The 23,270-nt window shown below is 45.7% G+C and overlaps 1 protein-coding gene across 1 annotated transcript; it reads left to right on the top strand.

Moving 5' to 3' along the window:
* The first annotated feature begins 15,624 nt into the window (after window positions 1–15,624).
* LOC137537765 (metallothionein-like) lies at window positions 15,625–22,125 on the top strand. Its single transcript, XM_068259728.1, has 3 exons — window positions 15,625–15,748; window positions 16,314–16,379; window positions 21,907–22,125. The coding sequence occupies exons 1-3, from the start codon at window positions 15,718–15,720 to the stop codon at window positions 21,996–21,998; spliced, it is 189 nt and encodes a 62-aa protein (XP_068115829.1). The 5' UTR covers window positions 15,625–15,717; the 3' UTR covers window positions 21,999–22,125.
* The last annotated feature ends 1,145 nt before the right edge of the window (window positions 22,126–23,270 follow it).

The following is a 23,270-nucleotide window of genomic DNA, read 5'->3' as shown; positions in this document are numbered from 1 at the left end:
TAATTACGGCACTCTGTGACATACTTATCAGTCTGCTTGTAAGACACATTTATGTCATGTCATTGTTTTGGATTCAGATTAAAGAGAAATTCCGTGTGTTTCAAGATAACTAGACTGTACACCTGAAGTGTGAGGGATATTATTATTATTGATTTATAAAGCACCAGCATATTCCGAGGCGCTGTACAAAGTAGGAAAACAAACACGGGGTACATAATGATACAGAAAATGATAAAATGATATACATCAAATATGGACACTGGTACAAATTACTGAACTGGTAGTTACAATGACAGATGTAACATGATTAATAAAATGTATAGCAGAGTGCGAGCTATGAAATGAACAACAAAGTCCAAGACACGTAAGGATGAGGAAGGGGGGGGGGGGGTCTGTGGTATGCATAAAGGCACAGTGCCTGTTAAGGTTATCTAGTGAGGAGTGAAACTAGAGTGGTTGAAGGGGAATGGCCTAAGTTAGCGCGAATGCTTGTTGGAAAAAGTGAGTTTTGAGGGAGCATTTAAGGATTTCAAAGGTTGGAGAGTGACGGATGTGCTGTGGAAGGGCATTCCAGAGGAGGGGTGTGGCATGTGACAAGTCTTATATACGTGAGTGCGAGGAGGTAATTGTAGAGGAGGACAAGAGAAGCTCCTGTGCCGATCGGAGATTGCAGTTGGGTTGGTATCTGCAAACTAGTGAGGATATGGGGGCTGTCATATTTATTATTATTAATATTATTGATTTATAAAAAAACAACATATTGCATGGTGCAATGTTTATTTCCTTTCAAACAATGCAGATTACCTGGCTGTCCTGCTGAGCCTCTGTCTCTAACACTCTCAGGGCCCTTTGACACTGGCGCGGTACGGTGCGGCGCGGCAAATTTCCGCACTGCTACCGCAGCCTAATGAAACCCTATGGGGGAAGTTGATACTTCCTAGGTTGCGGTACGCTGCGCTGGAAGTGCCAAGTTAAACACTACCGCAAAACTAGGTTACCGTGTGGGATCCGCGGCGATTTGCATCTGCCCGGAAGTCATGTTAGTCTATAGTTATGCGTCTTGTTTTTTAAAAGTTGGCATCGCAGCGAGCATGTGTGGAAGAGTATTTTTACATTCCGCTTCTGCATACCCGAAGCAGGAAGTGAACACAAGCGTGCATCACTTCCTGCTTGGCTGATGGCCAGACAGGGAACACCATATACTAACGCAGTGTTCCCTGAAGGCCTGCTTTTGGCGATGACACAACGCATTGCTAACACCAATATACAGTGTGAAACCAGCCTTAAGGTTTGACCATCCGATTTGATCATTATCAGGCCAGAATTTCTGCGACAAAAGCTATGGAACCCCCGGCTGCTGTCCTTCCCAAATGTTATATGTGCCACCCTTAGCCACAGACTCTAAACAAGCATGCCAATCAGATGTTTATGACTGAAGTCTGACTAGATTGACCACATGCTTGTTTCAAGTATATAATTCAGACACCACTGCAGCCAAAGAGATTCAGTAGGACAGCCAGGCAACTGGTATTGTTTGAAAGGAAATAAATATGGCAGCTTCCATCTCCCTCTCAGTTCAGGCGTACTTTAAAGAAACACTTTGATATGGAGGGAAATTCGCACCCAAGCATCCTTTCAATTGAAGTCCCCCTCCATAACTGAAATTTTTAATAATCCAGATTTCCCAGAAGGTCTTCGCATGGTGGTCGGCGAGACATTATACAACGGTACAATCTTTTTTTGATGAGAGGTAGGATACCTACATGGTCGCAGTTTCTGGAATTGGTGTGACCCCCACCTGCTGAATGGCTCAGGGCTCGACAACACCACTATTTTCTAAGTTTAACTAAACCGGGCCATCCACCTCAACCAACACATTTTGAGAGCATATGTTTGCAAGACCCAATGCAGTTTATTCAACAATAAATAGCCCACCCCTGAACTATGTTCACCCATATCAACATGCCTGGGAGCAGGACCTCAGAACCACACTAGCTTCAGATCGATGGTCCCAATGTCTAGAAACTCTATCTAAAGGCAGTAAGTATGCCGACTACAAACATGGAGGTTTCAATTAGACTATTACATCGGACGTACCTGGTACCATACAAGGTACACGAAATAGATTGATCACAAAGCCCCGTAGGCTTCCGGGGATGTCAAGTCCCAGCAGGTACTATGCTCGATATATGGTGGTTGAGCCATAGGGTCTCACGCCTTTGGAAGAGGATTCACTCGTTGATTAACTCCATCTTTTCTCACCACATTTCTTGGGATCCCAAAATGTTTCTGCTGGGGCTGAAATCTGACTCTATCCCTCATGCGCAGCACAAATTGATCCAATTTATAGTAACCTCTGTCAAAACTCACATAGTGGCTAAATGGAACTCTTCCCACTTGTCCTATTCATTGGTGATGGGTAAAATTAACTTCACCCTCCCGTGCGAACGAATCAACGCAATGTTGAACGATCAATGTGACACTTCAATAAGGTATGGGATCCATGGATCACACGAACCTTATCTAGAGGCTCGCATTCTCAACTCAAGCCCTGAGGCATTGGTCTTAGGTGTACAATTATAAATCCGATCTCTGAAGTACGGAGGGCTCCTCCCCTCAGCGTTATAATGTGGCTGAGCTCACTATCCTTATCCCTTTATCAAAACAATGCTTGTACATTTACCATTTTATGTACTTTATGTATGGTACTGCAATGTACTATAAATGGATGAATGTCTGTTGTCATATGTTATATATTTTTCTTTTCATTGTTCTTTCTTTATTTGTTGTAACTGACATAAGGAATCCATGTTGGGATTTCGTGTTTGTATGATGTTTTCTCTGAAAACCTGACCCTTGGGTCAGAAGATAACATGTCAGGTCTCAATGTTAAAAAAAAAATCATGGTGGATAATTAAACTGATATGGATTTAATTGTATGTTTTAGGAACAAAAGAATGACACACTCGATGAAAAATAAAATTATTAACCTACAATGAGCTGAATTCAAAGACACCAAGAAAATCAAAGTGAAAAATGAAGTTTGGACTAGTCCGTTTTTCTAAAATGTAATTGCAGCAAATTCAAAATCATACTCCGTAGTTAATATGGCCCCATTTGCTTGTATACATGGCTGGTAACGTTGGGGCATGCCCCTAAATGGGATGATTCATGGTGCCCTGGGGAATCTCCATCCAGATTTGGACCAGGGCAATGCTAAGCTCCTGGTCAGTCTGAGGTGCAACCTAGCAGTGCCGGATGGACTGAGGCATACATACTGCTTGCATACTCTCGCCACAGGAGAACAGACATTGTTGTACGCCAGGAGGAACCCAAGACCAACTGCACCAGCACAGCATCTTACCATGGGTCTAAGGATTTAATCTCAATACCTAATGGCAGTCAAGGTTACAACATCTAGGCTGTAGAGGTCTGTGTGTCCCTCCATGGATTTGCCTCCCCAGACCATAAATGACCCAGCACCAAATCAATCATGGTGAACTATGTCACAGGCAGCATAACATCCTCCATGGCTTTTTCAGACCCTTTTATGTCTGTCGTACTGAGGGTGAACCTGCTCTCATCTGTGAAAAGTACAGGGCAGACCTGCCGATTCTGGTATTTTATGGCCAACTGAGATCCACAATGCAGGGCAATGAACACTGAGCCCACAAAACACATCGCCATTGGCAAAACCTGTTTTCGCCATCCACAAACCTATTACCCATAATCCCCAGGATGACCTTTCAAATAATGTCAGCTAGGCTGGGATGGCGAACCAGAAAAAAAACTATGTACATTAACATTCACATTAGGGGCTCACGTGTGAACGTGTTTGTGTGCCTGTGCATTCATGTCAGGATTTCGACCATTTGGCAATGTGCTCATCAGTGACTGGTAGGAGCGTGCTCATCAGTGACTGGTAGGAGCGTGTTCATGAGTGACTGGTAGGAGCGTGTTCACCACTTGCCTGGTGAACCGCACCACAACAAGTTCGCCCAACACTAGACCTGGACACTCCACAATCAAAACTCACAATGGGGCTCATAGCTCCTTTGCTACCCCACTGGACACAAGTTGACAAAGGCAAAAATGTCCATTTCCTTTTTTCACATGACTGTCACATCAATAGGTTGAAGTGGACCTGAACTCAAAACTTCCTCTCAGCTCTAAAAGATAAGCAACAGCATATTAACCTTTAAAGAAAAACATTTCTTTGTTACAGCTGATACAAATCTGCAGTTTATTTCCTGCAAGCAGACATATTGTTAACATCCTGTGTTTACAAACCAGATCTCTGCCGTGGCAGTCAGGTGACACTGCTCAGGGATCAAATTACAACTTGTGATTAGTCACAGATAAGGCTAAACTCTCTAAATACATACAGGGTGCATTTCTCTATGTTTTCCTTCTGTCCTGTGCAAAAGTTCAGGTCCACTTTAATGAGCTTTCCCCCCAATTGGCCCCAGACTGCAGGAAGGAAATTAGACTCTGAGCATCTCTGAGGGGCAGTAAATGGAGTTATTAATGCAATGTTTTCTCTAAAGTACAGCAGAATAACAATAATAATTGGTCGTTAGTGGCATTAATGCAACTTTCCTTTGCCTAATTCCTACAAGGGTGTAATTAGTTGTCTATGGTAGGAAATAGAGAAATGATTTCGGTAAAATTACTGGAAGCATCACAAGCCAGCACATTTGTAGGCGTTGTGACTGCTGGGATTCATCCAGCCCTTGTTTACTGTGCCGTGTGCAAAAACTGGAGGCCTGGGTCACTCAGTAGGCGAGCTGTGTGCACACATTCCCCGCCTCTCCTCTCATTCAGCTTATGCTAGAGGAAATTACTGTGCTTTCACTGGATAAACAAGCCCCCCCTGTATCAGCTACGTGATCTGTGTTTACTAGCTGCCTAAACTTGCCAATGTTTTCTGCCAGTACCTGATTTCTGATACTATTTTAACCACTTCACCACTGAGGGGTTTTATCCCTGAAACACCAGAGCAATTTTCACCTTTCAGCGCTCCTTCCATTCATTCGTCTATAACTTTATTATTATTTATTGCAATGAAATGAACTATATCTTGTTTTTTTCGCCACTAATTAGGCTTTCTTTAGGTGGGACATTATGCCAATAATTATTTTATTACAAATGTGTTTTAATGGGAAAATAGGAAAAAATGTGGGGAAAAAATCATTATTTTTCAGTTTTCGGCCATTATAGTTTTTAAATAATGCATGCTACTGTAATTAAACATGAAATGTATTTGCCCATTTGTCCCATTTATAAAACCGTTTAAATTATGTCCCTATCACAATGTTTTGCGCCAATATTTTATTTGGAAATAAAGGTGCATTTTTTTCAGTTTTGCATCCAACCCTAATTACAAGACCAGTGGTTTATAAAGTAACAGTGTTATACCCTCTTGACATAAATATTTAAAAAGTTCAGTCCCTAAGGTAACTATTTTTTTTTTTTTTTATTATATATATATTTTTTTAATTACAAAAAAAAATAAAAAATTGGGGAGTGTGGGAGGTAATGAGTTACTTTATTGTGTAAAACTAATGTATTTGTATATGTAAAATGCTTTATGGTGTAGTTTTACTATTTGGCCACAAGATGGCCACAGTGATGTTTTGTTCATGCGACCTGTAAGTGTCCGGAAGGCGGGAGCATGCGCACGAGCGGTGGGAGCGCAGACATCGGCGGTAGCGAGGGAGGTACGGATTTCTCCATCCCTTGGTTTTATAGGGATGGAAAGAGGGATGGAGATATCCGTACCGCGGGGGGTAAAGTGGTTAAACAATGATCAGAGTTTAGCAATAATATGACAGAAGGTGCTTTTATAGTAAGCTTCGTTTAATTTACAATTTGATTTATACCAATTTCTGTATCTTTGGGTTTGCATCATTCAGGCGACGTTCACAGTGCGGCAGGTGTGTTGCACCACGGTAACACACTGCATGCAGTGCATTACCCGTAAAACGCATGCGTCAACGGTTACAGCGAAGCATTCTTTTTATTGACTGTACACTTCACTGTACGCAACGCAATGCACAGATAACTTGCGGTGCCACTTTCCCGACCCATTGCATTCCTGGCTGTTACAGGGAACACAAAGCAACAGGCACTGCTAATGTAGCCTCACAGCCATTGATTTTATGCAGGCAGCACACTGCAATATTACCGGTACTTATGCATAGGGGCATAACAATAGGGGATGCAGCCCCTGTACCTGCGAGGGGCCCCCTCCACAGCTGCGGCGGCAGCAACACACACCTCCATCCACCGCAGAGGTCTCCGATCTCTAAGTGTCTCACGCTACTTTCTGTTAAAACAGGAAGTAGCGTCAGACACTTAGAGAGCAGAGACCTCCGTGGTGGATGGAGGTGTGTTTGGCAGCCGCCGCCTGCTGCCAGTGATAGATGCAGGAGGGGAGCGCGCTGAAAGGAGAGCCCGAGGTGAGGGGGGGGACTGTCCCCCCTCCCTGCCAATGTCCAATGCTCTCCCCTCATGCTGCGACCCCTCCTGCCCCCCAAAACGGCCCTGAGCAGGCACCCAGGGGGGGCATCCAAATTCTTGCAGTTCTAGGTACGCCCCTGCTTATGCTAGCACATTACGCAATTAGTGCAACCCATGGTAGAGGGGTAATGCAAGCATTACTATGGTAATGCACGTTATGCAAGTAGCAATGGCTGTTAGTGAATCAACCCCCATGTTTGTTATCTAAAGCCTGGTACACACATCCAATTATGAAGGGCCAATTTTACCACCTCCATGTAGTATGAGGGTTTACCTACACAATCTTCTCATAGTATTCAATATCCGTTGACCCTAATACTACATGGAAGTGGTAAACTTCAGTGATTGGCCAATCATAAGAGAAAGAGCGTACCAGGCTTTATTCTGTACACAATGGAAGAGGATAGCACTATATAAATCATCAATACAAATTAAACAATAATAATATTCAGGGTCTTTGTAATTTGTGTTACACTGTTAGGCTATGCTATTCATTTTCTTTTGTTTCTGTTTTGTTCTGCAAAGGTCAGTGGAAAGTGTTTCTGCTATATAAAAGTATTAGGCGCAGTTCACACCTGCGTTTTTTGCGGAACGTATACTGTACAAACGGAACGGACGCGAACGGATCCAATGTTAATCTATGGGAAGGTACACATCCATCCGTTTCGTACGTTCCGGTCCCTGGATCGAAAAATTGCAGCAGGCCCTAATTTTCCGGACCTGAAACGGAAGGTTTTGCAGGGCAACAGGAACCGATAGAAAACTGAACTTATCAACACACTGGCTATAAAAAACGGCCCTTTCTAGCCACTTCCTGTGTATTCTCTATGGTACAGCGTCCATCTTGGCTTGTTTGGCACATGTGCCCAGCAGTGCTGCAGGAGTGGGATCCATCTTAGTTCATTGATTTCTGGAAAGAGATGGAAGACATCAGGCCATACAGCATCAAGGCTCTGATTGTCCAAGTGCAGGGGCAACCTGCCCTTTAGGGCAAGGGGCACCCAGACCACAGTAACCTCCGAAAGTGTAGAACAGAACCTCCTGCGAACAGCAGGTCTATATCGCACAACGTAATAATATGTGAAAATTAAAAAAAGAGGCCATTCCAAGCCAAAAGCTGTAGAAATACACTGGATCCATTGTCCGAACAGCAAGCTCTCTCAACAGTGACCACAATATATTTACAGATCATTCAGAGCTCAGGTGTATATTCAGCTTATCTTCTGTGCTATTTTTAAAACTTCCCCTTTAAAACGGAAACCGATGCAATATGGATGCAAAACGGATACAAACAGAACTGAAACGGAAACGGTCCGCAACGTATCCGTTCAAACGGACAACGGATCTGTTGGAACTGACAGTTTTGGCAGAAAACGCACATGGAACCGGGCCTTAGGCTAGGTTTACAGTGGTCAGTTGCATAATGCATGCGTTATAATGCATTATTATGACTGTGAACTACAGTGAAGACTGGATATAGGCTTTAATACAAAGCCTGCATATAGCGAGATAGAATAATGCGATCAGTTACAGCGCAGTACTGTGAACAGCCACATAGAATAGTATGGGCAGGGAGATGACACGCAAAATTATTTTGAAACGCCAATGAGCACTGTGAACAGGATCTTCTCATCATTCACATCGCCTGCTGACGGTGGATCATTTTGCCGTGGCCAAATGCTTTTCTGCTACTTCGCAGGGTGGGTGTGGGTGTGTGTGTTGTGTGTGTGTGTGTGTGTGTGTGTGTGCGTGTGCGTGTGCGTGTGCGTGTGCGCGTGCGCGTGCGCGTGCGCGTGTGTGTGTGTGTGTGTGTGTGTGTACACGTGTGTGTGTGTGTGTGTGTGTACACGTGTGTGTGTGTGTGTGTGTGTGTGTGTGTGTGTGTACACGTGTGTGTGTGTGTGTGTGTGTACACGTGTGTGTGTGTGTGTGTGTGTGTGTGTCCCTAACTGCAAATGTTCCCTATGCCAGAAGCTTCATGTAGCATTCAAGAAATCTTGATTGCCGGCGTGAGATGAACACTCCCATTCAGCTCAATGACAACGCAATTGCAATGCAGTGAATCCCAAATGGTAAATGCCGGGACCAGATCTTAAGCCCTGTCCATGCGCTAGATGAAACGTCCAAGGCGATAACAACCCCCTCTAACGAGAATCCAGCATGAGTACAGCAGCTCCTGATCCCTCTCGGCCAGCGATCCACCAGGTGGACTGAAAGCTGAAAGCATTGTTCTATCCATTTAATCCCACAATTCATCAGGCCTGCACCGCTCTTATCCCCCCATTCCCTTACATAAGAGCAGAACATGTCATTAGCCTGCAGGCTAAGACGAGTCTGTCAACCTCAGCCCAGCCATGTTGCTAGAGGGGGTGAGTACTGATCCTTGTTGGGCGACATGCCTTGTACAGGTCTACAAAACTGTATAGGCAGATGATCAGCAGGATAGTAAGGCAGGCAGGTTGTTTGCATTGTTCAAAAGGAAAAAAAAAAATATGTCAGACTCCAACTTAAAGGACTCACGAGGTGACATGTGACATTATGAGATAGACATGGGTATGTACAGTGCCAGGCCCACAAATAACTAGGCTGTGTTCCTTTTTTTCTTTCTCTGCCTGAAAAAGTTAAAAATCAGGTATGTAAGTGGCAGTTCCTGTCCGGGTCGGGACCGGGTCGGACTCTAGTGTAACCCTCACTGATGAGGAATTGCAGCCATAAAACACTTTTGTGGCAGTAAATGGCTTCTAAGAGCAGGAAAGAGTTAAAAAAGGTCAATAGTTCATATATTTTAGCACTGGCATACTTCAATTCATGTTTCATTGAGAAAAGGCCATGAAACAGTAAAAGCTTAAAAAGTTGATTGAAATATAAAATAAAACTGTGGGATAACTTTAACAGTCATTTTTAGAAGGAGGAGGACAGATACAATTGTTTATCTCAGGTTTTTTTTCCGCCTCGGATGTCCTTTAAAGTGGGATTGTCACCATAAAAATCAGATTTCAACAGCAACTGGTCTGAGTGAATTAAGTGATAAAGATGCCAATCATGCAATCAGAACTTTCAAAACTTTTTCTGCTGTTATGGTTTGGAGTTATCACATACCTTAGGAGCATTGGCCCTTTCATTGTCATTGCCTGGCAAAACAGTTGAATGCTGTAGGGGGGGGGGGGGGGGTGTCTTTTTATCTATAATATATCCCTCCTCTGCCCTTTATTTCCCCCTCCTTCCAATGACATGAAATGTGCACTTCCTAGTATAGACCTCAGTGGGAGTGTCTGAAGACTCTGGGAGGAGGGTGGGTAACGAATACACAATTAGCAAGAGGAGAAGAAAAGAGTGAGGGAGGAAATTATGTCAGGATTAGCTTCATTCAAAGGTAACCAAGATGGAAACTGTCTAGAATAGGATTCTCTGCTTTTCCTTTATAAGATTCACAGGAATCATAACGTGGACAGTGCACTACATAAGTTATACAAGTAGAACTAGTATTTATCTACTTATACATGTGTTTTTTATTTTTTATTGTCACTTATTCTTTAACCCCTTGCCGACCGCTCCACACCGATTGGCGTGAATGCGGCGGCAGCCCCAGGACCACTCCACACAGTCATGGGGCGGGTTTTGCAGGAGATCGCATGCGCCGATGCACGCGCCTCTCCACTTGAATGATGGAGCACCGCTCCGCCATCAGTCTCCCAGCGGTCTCCCGTCTATTTACACCGCTCAGCGCTGCGATCTATAGCAGCGCTGTACTGGGGACAGCCGTGTGCTGTCCCCTCTAGAGACACAGAGAGTGATCGGCTCTCATAGGCTGATGTCTATGAGAGCTGATCACTGTGATTGGCTGGCAGGAGAGGGTGGGGAAATAAAAAATAAAGCAAAAAATAGTGTTCTTTATTCTAAAAAAAAAAAAAAAAAAAAAAAATTATTTTTAAAAAATAAACATCTGGGGAGCAATCAGACCCCACAAACAGAAAGCTCTCTTGGTGGGCAGAAAAGGGGGGAAATCACTTGTGTGCTGAGTTGTACGGCCCTGCAGCGAGGCCTTAAAGCTGCAGTGAACATTGGTGCAGCTCAGTTATTTACTGACTTCCCAATTATATACACAACATCATGTGTTGACTCAGTTGTATATGAATACTAGCTACTACGTTACTTATCTTCATTGCTTATGTATTGTTCTACAACCAATGCAAATGTAAATGTTCTTATGATACCTTGTATTCTTACGTCTATTGATATAAGCTGTACCAATGTTATCTACGAAGTGTCGTGCAGTTTAGTGACACTTTGTTGTAACTGTTTTTGTTGAAAATTCAATAAGATTGAATTGTAAAAAAAAAAAAGCTGCAGTGCGGAAGGGGGGGGGGGGGGGGTGTTTAAGCCCGTGGTCCTTAAGTGGTTAAGGTGGGCTTCAAAGAGTATCTGATAAATAAATACTAAGTTTTTCTTACCTGGGGCTTCTTCCAGCCCCTAGAAGTCTATCTGGTCAAGCAGTGCAGTTCATTATCATCCAGGTTGCCGCTGTCACCTCCGTAAGATCGCCAGCCCTTCGCCGTGTCGCAGGCTTCTGTGCATACGCACCTGTCTTGACTACGTGGCCAGGAGCATTCTGCACTTGGACAGTTCACAAAGACTAGAACTGCATGAGTAGAACACTCCCGGTCACAGGAATGTGATCACTAGAGGCGTGTGGTGCATAAACCTGTGACCCGGCTGGGGTCGGCGATCTTACAGAGGCTCCCTAGAGGACAGCAGAACGGCACCACTGGACAAGATAGACTTCTAGAGGCTAGAACAAGGCCCAAGTAAAAGTAATCTTTAGTTTTCCCCTTCAGATATCCTTCTGGGCCCATTCACACTAGAGTGTTTTGCCGGCGATTTCGACAAAACGCTAAAGCACTAGTGCAATAATACGTTATGGGCCCGTTCTCACTTGGGCGATTTGCGTTAATCGCCGGCGATTAAAGCAAATCGCCAAACGCAAACGTGTAGCCTGCACCATTTTCAGACAATTTCCTGGCGACCGCGTTTAGTGCTATAGAAGCTGCGGTGTCCAGTGATTGCGCGTAAATCACGGAAAAATCACTCCCGCATAACTGGCGTTTTGCGCTTTTAGGTATGAATGGGGCCTTAAAGTGGATCTGATGCCATTTTTTTAGCTTTTGCCCTGTGCACTTCTTAGCTTTTGCATGTGACAGCAGGTTTTACTAGCTGCTGATTTTCACTGTGAATGAGCTAGGTAGGAGTTTTGGTTCACCATAAGCTTGCTGGGCAATCTGTAAAGCTATGTTCCCACTTGTGCTGGAGCACGTGCAGCCACCGTAATCCGATGGTCCGCCGCGGTCTGGCTGTAGCCCAGGGCACATGCATTACCCACATAGGATATATGGGGGACGCTTCTGCCTGCCTGGGATTATCACGGACTGGCAGGGCCGGGCCGAGGCATAGGCTGGAGAGGCTCCAGCCTCAGGGCGCAGTGTAGGAGGGGGCGCACAATTCATTCAGCTGTCATTCCTAATTGTGTATTAAGCAGAAAGAAATAAGAAAAGGGGATACATAGCAGTGACTGCAAGCCAGATAACTAGATATTAAGGTGCTGGGGAGGTTGTGGGCCCTGTGGCCCTCTTAGTCTAATAGCAATCAGTGTGTGACAGCTGAGGTGGGAGGGATGGAGGGGCGCACTTTGGTGTCTCAGCCTTGGGTGCTGGAGGACCTTGTCCCTGCTCTGCGGACTGGACTGAAGTGCGGACTGCTTACTACAACGGTTCCGCTGCAGCGTGGCAAGTGTGAACGGCTCCCATATTTAAAATAGGAGCTGTTCACTGTGCGAGGGGAGATAGGACAAAAAATGTCCGTTATTGTAAGGCCCCATTCACACTTGAGCATTTTGCCGCCGATTTCGGGAAAACGCTCCAGCGCTAGTGCAATAATACTTTACGGGCCCGTTCTGACTCTGGCGATTTGCACTTTGCACTTCTGAGCGCTTTTCAAAACCCTAGTGCTTTGAAAAGTGCTTTGCTAATGTATTTTGAATGGGATGGATCACACCAGAGCGATGTGATTTTTTTTTTCCTCAAACACAAACGCAAGTGCTGCAGCAGAGGAGATTCAGCCTCAATGTTAAGTAGAGGGAAGTGGAAAATCACTGTAAGGACCCATTCACACCAGAGCAGGGGTGTCAAACTCAAATACAATGTGGGCCAAAATTGTACACTGAGACCTAGTCGCGGGCCAACCTCAGTGTCTACTACCCATCTTCCTCCCTTATAAAGTTCCCAGGTGTCTAATGGCCTCCCTCCAACCCCCATACAATTCCCTGGTGTCTAGTGGTCTTGCCTCCCCTATTCAGTTCCCTCATGTCTAGAGGCCCCCACCCTCCCCTATACAGTTCCCTGGAGTCTAGAGGCCCCCCTTCCTCCTCTACATAGTTCCCTGGTGTCTAGTGCTTCCCCTCCCTCCCGTTTATGGCTTCCTTGGTGATCCAGGGCTTTACCTCCAATATAGCTTCCCTGGGGGTCTAGAGTGGGTCAAACATAATGCAAAGTGGGGAAGCCACCTGAGGGCCAAATGTAATAGCACAGAGGGCAAGATTTGGCCCACTGGCCGGAGCTTGACATGTATGCACTAGAGCATTTTGCAGACGATTTCGGCAAAATGCTCAAGCGCTAGCGCTTTTTAAAGCGCTAGTGCAATAATACCCTATGGGCCCATTCTGACTTGGGCGATTTGCATTAATCGCCACCGATTAACGCAAATCGGCAAACGCAAATTTGTAGCCTGCACCATTTTTAGGCAATTTTCCGGTGATCGCATTTAGTGCTATAGAAGCGCCAAGTGCGAATGCCGATTTTTTTTAATTGCCAAAAGTCGCCAGAGCAAAACGCTAGCAAAAGCACTAGCATTTTGCAAGTGTGGATGGGCCCTTACAGTAAAGCTGTTACTGAACAGCTTCTGTAACAAAAACGCCTGGAAAACTGCTGTGATCTAGAGTTTTCCAGAGTGGTTTTCCACTTTCCTATACTTTAACATTGAGGCAGAAACGCCTCAGAAATCTAAAAAATTCTGCTGCCCCCCGAGTTTGCGTTTGTGGAAAAAACGACCCGCTGCGGTGTGCACCATCCCATACACTTTCATTAGCCAAGCAGTTTTCCCCCTGCAAGCGTTTTTTCAAAAACGCTCCAGAACCGCTCTGGTGTGCACCAGCCCTTATGCCTGGCATACACGCCGGCGCTCCTTATCAGCCGCTCAATTCCCCGCTATTGTCCGCCGGCGGGGATCGAGCCGGGAATCTATCCGGCGGGTCATCAGACCTGTCGGATATTATCAATCGAGCCATCAGCGGCTCGATTGATAAGAAAAAACTTGCCATGTATGCCTAGCATTACACTGTATAAAATAAGCACAGATAACATGTTAAGCCTCATCTACACGTGTAGATGAGGCTGCGATCCGGCGGCTCGATTAGCCGCTGGATCGCCTCTTCCGCGTCCCCGCCGCGTCCCCGCTCGCCACGCGTGCGCCGCATTCGATTCCCCGCTCGTCCCCGCTTATCTTCCACTCGATTCCCTGCCATTGTCCCCTCGCGGGGAGCGAGCAGGGAATCGGCGGAAGCAAGATCCGTCCTGTCGGATCTTATTGATGCGGCTCGATTGATAAGGAACATCGCGGCCGCATCTACACGTGTAGATGCGGCTTAAGGCTTTCAGGGAGAGCTGAAGTGTCTGAGTGAGAAGAACTGATGTGCAGCAGAAAAAGTTTTTTTTTTTCTTATCAATGAAATGTAATCTGTAGTCTACTGAGAGATACAGCGACCAGCACTCGGTGATGTTACATTGCAAATAAAAAAAGACGGATCAGTGAATAATGGCGCACAGCGCCTATGCATAAAAATGGCGCCGCATTAAAAAGATACGCTTATCACTATTTATCGTTAGTACTGCATAATAATGGCGCACAGGGAAAAAAGAGGAAAAACGGCACACAGTAACGTTATTTATCAATAGTGCTGTTCATTTGACAAACAGCAGACGTTATTGCCCACAGTAACATTATTTATCAATAGCGCCCTACATAAGCCAAACTGCAGACGTTATTTAACTGCAACACGGTGAATGGATTTAATGTAACACTGTCAAGGTTAGGGTTAGGCACCACTGGGGGGGGTGGTTAGGGTTAGGCACCACCAGGGGGGTCTTAGGGTTAGGCACCACCAGGGGGGTCTTAGGGTTAGGCACCACCAGGGGGGTCTTAGGGTTAGGCACCACTGGGGGGTCTTAGGGTTAGGCACCACCAGGGGGGTCTTAGGGTTAGGCACCACCAGGGGGTCTTAGGGTTAGGCACCACTGGGGGGTCTTAGGGTTAGGCACCACCAGGGGGTCTTAGGGTTAGGCACCACCAGGGGGGTCTTAGGGTTAGGCACCACCAGGGGGGTCTTAGGGTTAGGCACCACTGGGGGGGGGGGGGTCTTAGGGTTAGGCACCACCAGGGGGGTCTTAGGGTTAGGCACCACCAGGGGGATCTTAGGGTTAGGCACCACCAGGGGGGTCTTAGGGTTAGGCACCACCAGGGTGGGGTTTAGGGGTTAGGGATAGGTACAGAGAGGGTTCTGTGTGTTAACGCTAAATAACAATAAGGCTTTAACGCTAAATAACAATAAGGCTTTAACGTTAAATAGCGATAAGCGTCAAACAGATTAGCGGCAACACCGTGCGCCATTATTCGCAGGCGCCATTTTCAGATGGATCCAAAAAAAGAATCCCCTCTGCTAATGAATCTAGTCTACAGAGACCAAAGTACAGCTTTTGGCTCCGAAGTAGAACCATGCTTACACAGCTATTAAATAATACTTTACATTTCTTGTACATTGAAGTTTTAGAACACCAGCTTATTGAGATTGTCTTACAGAGACTGAACAGGCTGTCACTTGTCATGCTGCTTGCTTGGCATTTTGTGCCTTGTGCAGCTCTGCAGTTAGTGCACTCATCATCCCATCCTTGTTTGTAGTTTACTGTCGCACGTGTGGCTCGGAGCCACATGACCGGTGGGCGTGTTTATGCACTTGTCTCTGTTTTGCACTCAGCTCTGGAGTAGATCTGCTCTATATAAACCAGCATCAGCACTACCGAATACAACACAAACAGCTTCCTCAACAGAGCTCTATACAGGTGATCTCAGCAGCCAGAAAACCAGCTAACGATGGACCCTCAAGACTGCAGCTGTGCCGCAGGTATGTGCAGCTGAATATCTATCATTCCTATAATAACATGAGCTTGCTTTCTGTTATAGCAAATGCCTAACTACTGTGCAATATGCATTTGTTTTTAATAACTAATAAAAAACGTAGGGTCAGTTGCAGGGGCGTAGCAATAGGGGGTGCAGAGGTAGCGACCGCATCGGGGCCCTTGGGCTAGAGGAGCCCCGAAGGGTCCACTCTCTATCACAGTATTAGCTCTCTATTGGTCCTGTGCTCATAATAATCACTTCTATAGATACTTTGAATAGTGGTAATCATTAGCAAACTGTTCCCCATCCCCTTCTTGCACCTCTGACACTGTAGTTGCTATTGGCAGGTTTTGGCCCGCCGTATCAATTGTTATGTATAGAGTGCTTGGGGGGCCCCATGTAAAACTTGCATCGGGGCCCACAGCTCCTTAGCTACGCCACTGGTCAGTTGTACTGAGTGAATGAAGAGAGGAGCAAGTTATAGTTGGCTATATATCAACCTGAATTTAACCCTTAACTCTTCTTCTAAATGAATAACCTAACTTTTTTTTTTTTTTCTTTTCTTTTAGGTGGCTCTTGTACCTGTGGGGATTCCTGCAAGTGCAAAGACTGCAAATGCAAATCCTGCAAGAAAAGTAAGTACTGTATAATGTATCAGCATAACATACATGAGATCTAAATGGCGCTGGACTAGTTTAGGGGACCCAACAAGAAACCCCATAGGGAAATTCTAACATGGTTGAGGCTGCACCCTTTCGAAATGCTAGGTTTCAGATAGATTGTAGTAAACTATGCCTACACTATTCAGCCAATCACAATGCTTTGTGCTTATAGAGGGTGCTGTGATTGGAGGACTGTTCCCTATGAGGTTTCTTGTGAGTCCCCCTAAACTAGACTAGGACTAGAACTGCTGTGGGTACTTATCCGTTAGCCGGGCGCATCCGGCAGGGTGCGCTGTTGTAGCGAATTTCATTCATGCTTAGTTAACGTAGTGCTGTGTGAATGGAAGTGCCGCAGGTGGCGCTAATTACATTGATACGGCACATAACAATAACAGTGTTAATGGGAACTAATATGTATTTCAAGTGGCCGGAACTGTTACTTAATGCAATTAAAATGAAGGCGGCGGCAATGTAACAGATGAAGCCGCCGCCTTCGTCTGTTCTTCGTCTTCTTCTCCCCCTTTACCCTCCTCTGGCTTCTATACAATGCTGGCAGCTGGGGGGGGGGGAGACACGCGTGTCCCCCCAGAGTCGTTCGTCGCAAGAAAACAAACAGGATTCCCTTCCGCGACGAACGACTCTGGGGGAGACGCGTGTCCCCCCCCCCCCCCCCCCAGCTGCCAGCATTGTATAGAAGCCAGAGGAGGGCAAAGGGGGAGAAGAAGACGAAGAACAGACGAAGGCGGCGGCTTCATCTGTTAAATTGCCGCCGCCTTCATTTTAATTGCATTAAGTAACAGTTCCGGCCACTTGAAATACATATTAGTTCCCATTAACACTGTTATTGTTATGTGCCGTATCAATGTAATTAGCGCCACCTGCGGCACTTCCATTCACACAGCACTACGTTAACTAAGCATGAATGAAATTCGCTACAACAGCGCCACCTGCCGGATGCGCCCGGCTAACGGATAAGTACCCTGCTGTGGGTTGAACCAGAACTTATTAGAGTCTAAACATTAACAGTTTAAATGTATTTTTATCATTTAACTATTAAATCTGTGTATGATTAGCTGTGTAGAGTTCCTCTTCAGCCCATGTCAATTGTGTTTTCTGCAGTGCAAAAATGTATTAAAAGGTAAAATTCAAGCCGATATCTATCCATGTTTTCCAGAGCTGGTTCTATTTCCTACTAAGTCAGCCTAATTTACCATAAAACAAATGACCTAACCTGTAACTGTTAAGTACTGTATAAGGCGGTTTTAAAATGTGTGATCTGTATACAAACCTGCTAACTGTATCAAATGCACATAGTCCAATAGCCATACAATATGTGTGGTACTGAGAGAAATGTGGAGTCTGTCATCATGTTTAAGGGCCAGTGCACACCAAAACCGCTAGCAGATCCTCAAATGCTAGCGTTTTTTGGAGCAGATTTCAGAGCGATTCTAGGCATGTTTAGAGATGTTTTCTAAACATGCCTAGCGTTTTGGGGAACGTTTTGTGTAGCAGATTACAATAAAAGCTGTTACTGAACAGGTTCTGTAACAAACGTCTGGAAAACCGCGGAAAACCGCTCTGATGTAGCGTTTTCCACAGCGGTTTGCGTTTGTCCTATACTTTGAGGCAGAAAAGCTTCTGCAAACCGCAAACGTGCAGCAGGAGGCACGTTTGCGGTTTGCTAAAAACCTCAAACCGCTGGTGTGCACCATCTCATTGAAATACATTAGCCAAGTATATATATATATATATATATATATATATATATATATATATATATATATATATATATATATATATATATATATATATATATATTCCATTTTTTTTTCCCCTCTGTCACTTAACCACCTGAGCGGTCTGGACGAGCTCAGCTCGTCCAACACCGCCGGAGGTCGCCGCTCAGGCCCTGCTGGGCCGATTTTCATCAAATAAAAAGCAGCACACGCAGCCGGCACTTTGCCAGCCGCGTGTGCTGCCTGATCGCCGCCGCTCTGCGGCGATCCGCCGCGAGCAGCGGCGAAAGAGGGTCCCCCCAGCCGCCTGAGCCCAGCGTAGCCGGAACAAAAAGTTCCGGCCAGCGCTAAGGGCTGGATCGGAGGCGGCTGACGTCAGGACGTCGGCTGACGTCGATGACTGTCACTTCCGCTCGTCGCTATGGCGACGATATAAGCAAAACAAGGAAGGCCGCTCATTGCAGCCTTCCTTGTTTATTCTGGGCGCCGGAGGCGATCGGAAGATCGCCTCCGGAGCGCCCTCTAGTGGGCTTTCATGCAGCCAACTTTCAGTTGGCTGCATGAAATAGTTTTTTTTTTATTTAAAAAAAACCCTCCCGCAGCCACCCTGGCGATTTAATCAGAACGCCAGGGTAGTTAAAGGAATACTATCGATACTATCGATATAAGTGTTCTAAAATGGCAATGTGCAAATAATGTCTAAGTGGCTGTGTAAACATTTTCTTACTCTTCTTGTTAAATATCAGAGGTAAAAGCTGTAATTTGAGGGCTTGTTTCCACTGTTGCGACGCGATTTCGGCCGCATTCCGACGCTTGTAAAAACGCATGCGGATGCGTTTCCACATGCGTTTTTACCCGCGATTTCGCCTGCGATTTCGCATGGCAGGGTGCCATGCGAAATTAACCATGACACTGCCAGGGCTAAATAAAATTGAAAAAGGTGCGAAATCGCGGGTAAAAACGCATGTAACAAACGCATGCGTTTTTACTATTAAATACATTAGCGGCGATTCGCACGGATTCCCGACGCAGGCGAAATCGTTGGCTCTTTTGTGCGTTTTTTTCACGCTGAAAAAAACGCACCTCAACAACGCTACAGTGGAAACAGGCCCATCCACTTGTATTACATGTGCGGATCTGCATGCGTTGGACGCATGCAGATTCGCGATAGTGGAAACGAGCCCTTAGGGTAGGATTTAGCTATATTGGGACAAATCAATTGCAAAAGGGGTGTCTGCTTCAATGCACAGCCAGAGTTGCATATCAGACTACAGAAAGCAAATATCAAACATATCAAACTCTGAAAGCAAAAACAATATGAAAAAGCTGTGACAATTAGTTACATTTCCTCTGCTCTCTTCAGACACTTCAGTCAGAAACAGAGCTCCCAACAGCTGCAGCTCCTGTGTCCTGTCTCTCTCTGTCACACACATAGCTACACATCGGCCTAGTGCACACCAGAGCGGTTCTGCTGTGGATTGCGATCCGCTTGCGGGTGCAGATCTGCTAGGGTAATGTATTTCAATGGGCTGGTGCACACCAGAGCGGGAGGCGTTTTGCAGAAACGCATACTCCCAGGCTGCTGCAGATTTTGGATTGCGGATGCGTTTCTGCCTCAATGTTAAGTATAGGAAAAACGCAAACCGCTCTGAAAAACGGCACTTCAGAGCGGTTTGTCAGGCGTTTTTTGTTACAGTAGCTGTTCAGTAACAGCTTTACTGTAACAATACATGGAAATCTACTACACCAAAAACTCTTCGCAAAATGCTAGGTGAAACGCTACAGAAAAAGAAGAAAAAGCGTTTCAAAATCTGCTAGCATTTTGCGGATCTGCTAGCAGTTTTTGGTGTGCACCAGGCCATAGAGTTAACTGATCAAGTGTGAGGGGAATTTCCCCTCTCCTCATGGCTCAGTCAGCCCTCAGTTTTGGCATCAGTAAACTTTGAATGTATTTTACTAACAGTAAACAAAGAAGTTGCTACTAAAATGTATACACCAGTACTTAGCAGCACTTCCCAAACAATTCCTGTGTCAATTGGAAAAAAATATGTGGATCGATAGTATTCCTTTAACCTGGCTATACACTGGACAATTTTATTATGCTACTGTTGCTATCTGGCTGATTTGATTGACCCTACTAGAAATCAATGCCCTGACATATCAACACCATCGATATTATTCTTATTTTTTTATTTTTTTCAGTTGAAACTGATTTAATCGCTCATAATGTTCCATGTTTCCCCTTTGGCCAGTTAACATCTATGCGTTATAACATGGACGTAAACTGATTCCTAGGGAAGCCTGGAAAGCAATGCTTATTTTTGCGCCAGGCGGCTGAAGGCAGTGAATTCAGCTGCTCCCATTTGCCGGCCGGGCGATTGCTAGCACTCGGCACCAGCGGTGGTCAGGCAGCCTCCTCATTCAGTTCCACCTGAGCACAGTGGACACATCCAATTTTACCACTTACATTGAGTATGAGGGCTTACCTACCAATGTATATTGTACAATAGTTTTCAAAATCTGTTGGCTCTCTTACTACATGGAAGTGGTAAAATTGGCCAATCCTTGCCCAATCAAAATTGCATGTGTGTACACTCCCGTCATTGTCTAAAAGTTGCAAGAACATCACATCTAAAGCCTGGTACACACTTTCCACTATGATTGGCCAATTACTGACCAATTGTACCACCTCAAAGTAGTATGAGGGTTTACCTACAAAATCTGCTCATGACCTTCATACTACATGGAGGTGCTAACATTGGGAAGAGATTGGCCAATCATAATTAAGGCCCAGTGCACACCAAAACCGCTAGCAGATCCGCAATATGCTAGTGGTTTTTGGAGCTGATTTCAGAGCGATTCTAGGTATGTTTTTAGAGAGGTTTTCTAAACCTACCTAGCGGTTTTGGGTGCGTTTTTGTGTAGCAGATTACACATTGTTACAGTAAAAGCTGTTACTGAACAGCTTCTGTAACAAAAACGCCTGGCAAACCGCTCTGAAATAGCGTTTTTCAGAGCGGTTTGCGTTTTTTCCTATACTTTGAGGACGAAACGCTTCTGCAAACCGCAAACGTGCAGCAGGAGGCAAACCGCCGGTGTGCACCATCCCATTGCAATACATTAGCCAAGCGTTTTCACAGGCGGATGCGGCCCAAAAACCGCTCGGTGTGCACTAGGCCTGAATGTGTACCAGGCTTTAGCTTACAATACAAAGAAAAACTTTGGACTCAATCTAAAGCATGTGAATTTGGAGTACATTTGAAATCGGCGCCGGTAGACTTGGGCGCAGGATCCAGCTGTTATATGGCTGATCCTGCTTCTGCACAAGTCCGGGCCGTTTTAATTACTATTCCCCCTCCAGGCCGCCATGGATAGTGGGGGAATGAAATAATTCGGCTTCCAGCGATTGCTGGAGGCCGAATTATTGTGTTTTTAAGCATCCTCGGCTCAGTCTTCTGACGGAGCCGACATTACTCACTGAGCGCTGCGATAGGAGCGATTTCAATTGTAGTCTATGGAGGCGCCGGCTGTGCCCAAATCTAGCAGCGCTGAAAAGCACTGCTCTGTGAATTTGGTCCTGCTGGTCACCAGAACAGAGATCATGAGCTGAAACTCTGAGCAACTTCACTGTGTAGTTTGGTTGGGTTACAGAGTATCACTGTACAGTTTGGTTGTCATGGGTTACAGAGCATCAGTGTTCTATTTTGTTTTTAAAGTTTATCATGTTGCATAAGTTTGAACCCCCTATTCTCTCTCTCCTGTAGGTTGCTGCTCTTGTTGTCCAGCAGACTGCAGTAAATGCAGCCAGGGCTGTGAATGTAAAAAGGGATGCGAGACCTGCAGCTGTTGCAAGTGATCTGCTTCTACATCTGCTACTCCGCCCATCTGCAGTGCTATGATTGCCATGTGCAGTATATGTATATAAATGGAAGTCCTGCTATATCTGTAACTCTGTTTTGATAATAAATGATCACAAATCTGAATTTGTGTGTTACTTCATTCTAGTTTAGATGTGAAGACTTGACACTGTGGTGTGATGCTAATTGTGACTGGAGTTTGGTGTAAAGTCTAGCTGGCCAATAAGATACATATTAAAACTGTATATAGCTTAGAATTAGGCCAAAAATATTATTTAGTATTTATATAGCGCTGACATCTTAGGGTGCATACACATCCAATTTTGATTGCCCAATTTTACCACTTTAGTGTAAAGAGCTTACTCTACACCAGTGGTGCTCAACCTTTTTTGGCCCGAGGGCCGAACTTCAAATCAAGAAAAATCTCGAGGGCCGGAACACATGCATACAAAATTTCGATGTAAAACTTTTAACGTTTTTCTAGTAACAGTTAACATGGTGTTGGAAATGGAAAGATAACGACAATATAAAAATTGTTGTACTCACCATTTGATGCACATTTTCTTAATGAGAAGTTAGCGGCAGATTAATGCAGCAATGGTATCAGAGTCCAGTATGGTACCTGGGTGTATGCACAGGGCAGATTAAAGCAGCAATGGTAGCAGAGTCCAGTGCTGGCTGAGGAGGCTGTCAGCTCTGCTGAGGAGGAACAGAGGCCTAATTACCCACACATGGCCTGCCTGTAGTGTGCTGGCTGAGGAGGCTGTCAGCACTGTATGGGGCTGAGGGGGCTGTCAGCTCTGTGTGGGGCTGAGGGGGCTGTCAGCTCTGTGTGGGGCTGTCAGCTCTGTGTGGGGCTGAGGGGGCTGTCAGCTCTGTGTGGGGCTGAGGGGGCTGCCAGCTCTGTGTGGGGCTGAGGGGGCTGCCAGCTCTGTGTGGGGCTGAGGGGGCTGCCAGCTCTGTGTGGGGCTGAGGGGGCTGCCCGCTCTGTGTGGGGCTAAGGGGGCTGCCCGCTCTGTGTGGGGCTAAGGGGGCTGTCAGCTCTGTGTGGGGCTGAGGGGGCTGCCCGCTCTGTGGGGCTGAGGGGGCTGCCCGCTCTGTGTGGGGCTGAGGAGGCTGCCCGCGGTGTCCTGCAGAAGAGGAGAGGATCGGGTGGTATTGCGTAGTTATAGTATCGGCGTAGTCCCGCGCATACACCAGCGTGTGCACCGTATTCAGCCCCGGGTAGCACTGGGATAGTTAGAAAGCCTCGCTCATTGGTTACTGCAGGA

This window comes from Hyperolius riggenbachi, chromosome 11 (assembly GCF_040937935.1).
Source record: "Hyperolius riggenbachi isolate aHypRig1 chromosome 11, aHypRig1.pri, whole genome shotgun sequence".
NCBI lineage: Eukaryota > Metazoa > Chordata > Amphibia > Anura > Hyperoliidae > Hyperolius > Hyperolius riggenbachi.
The sequence above is the reverse complement of the archived record's forward strand: the minus strand, read 5'-3'. Positions and strand labels throughout refer to the sequence as shown.

What these genes read in the sequence shown, in the direction of transcription:
- LOC137537765 (XM_068259728.1), top strand. Translation starts at nt 15,718, where the DNA reads ATGGACCCTCAAGACTGCAGCTGTGCCGCAG. An exon ending in AGACTGCAGCTGTGCCGCAG is followed by an intron (nt 15,749 to 16,313) that starts GTATGTGCAGCT and finishes CTTTTCTTTTAG; the next exon opens with GTGGCTCTTGTACCTGTGGG. An exon ending in ATGCAAATCCTGCAAGAAAA is followed by an intron (nt 16,380 to 21,906) that starts GTAAGTACTGTA and finishes TCTCTCCTGTAG; the next exon opens with GTTGCTGCTCTTGTTGTCCA.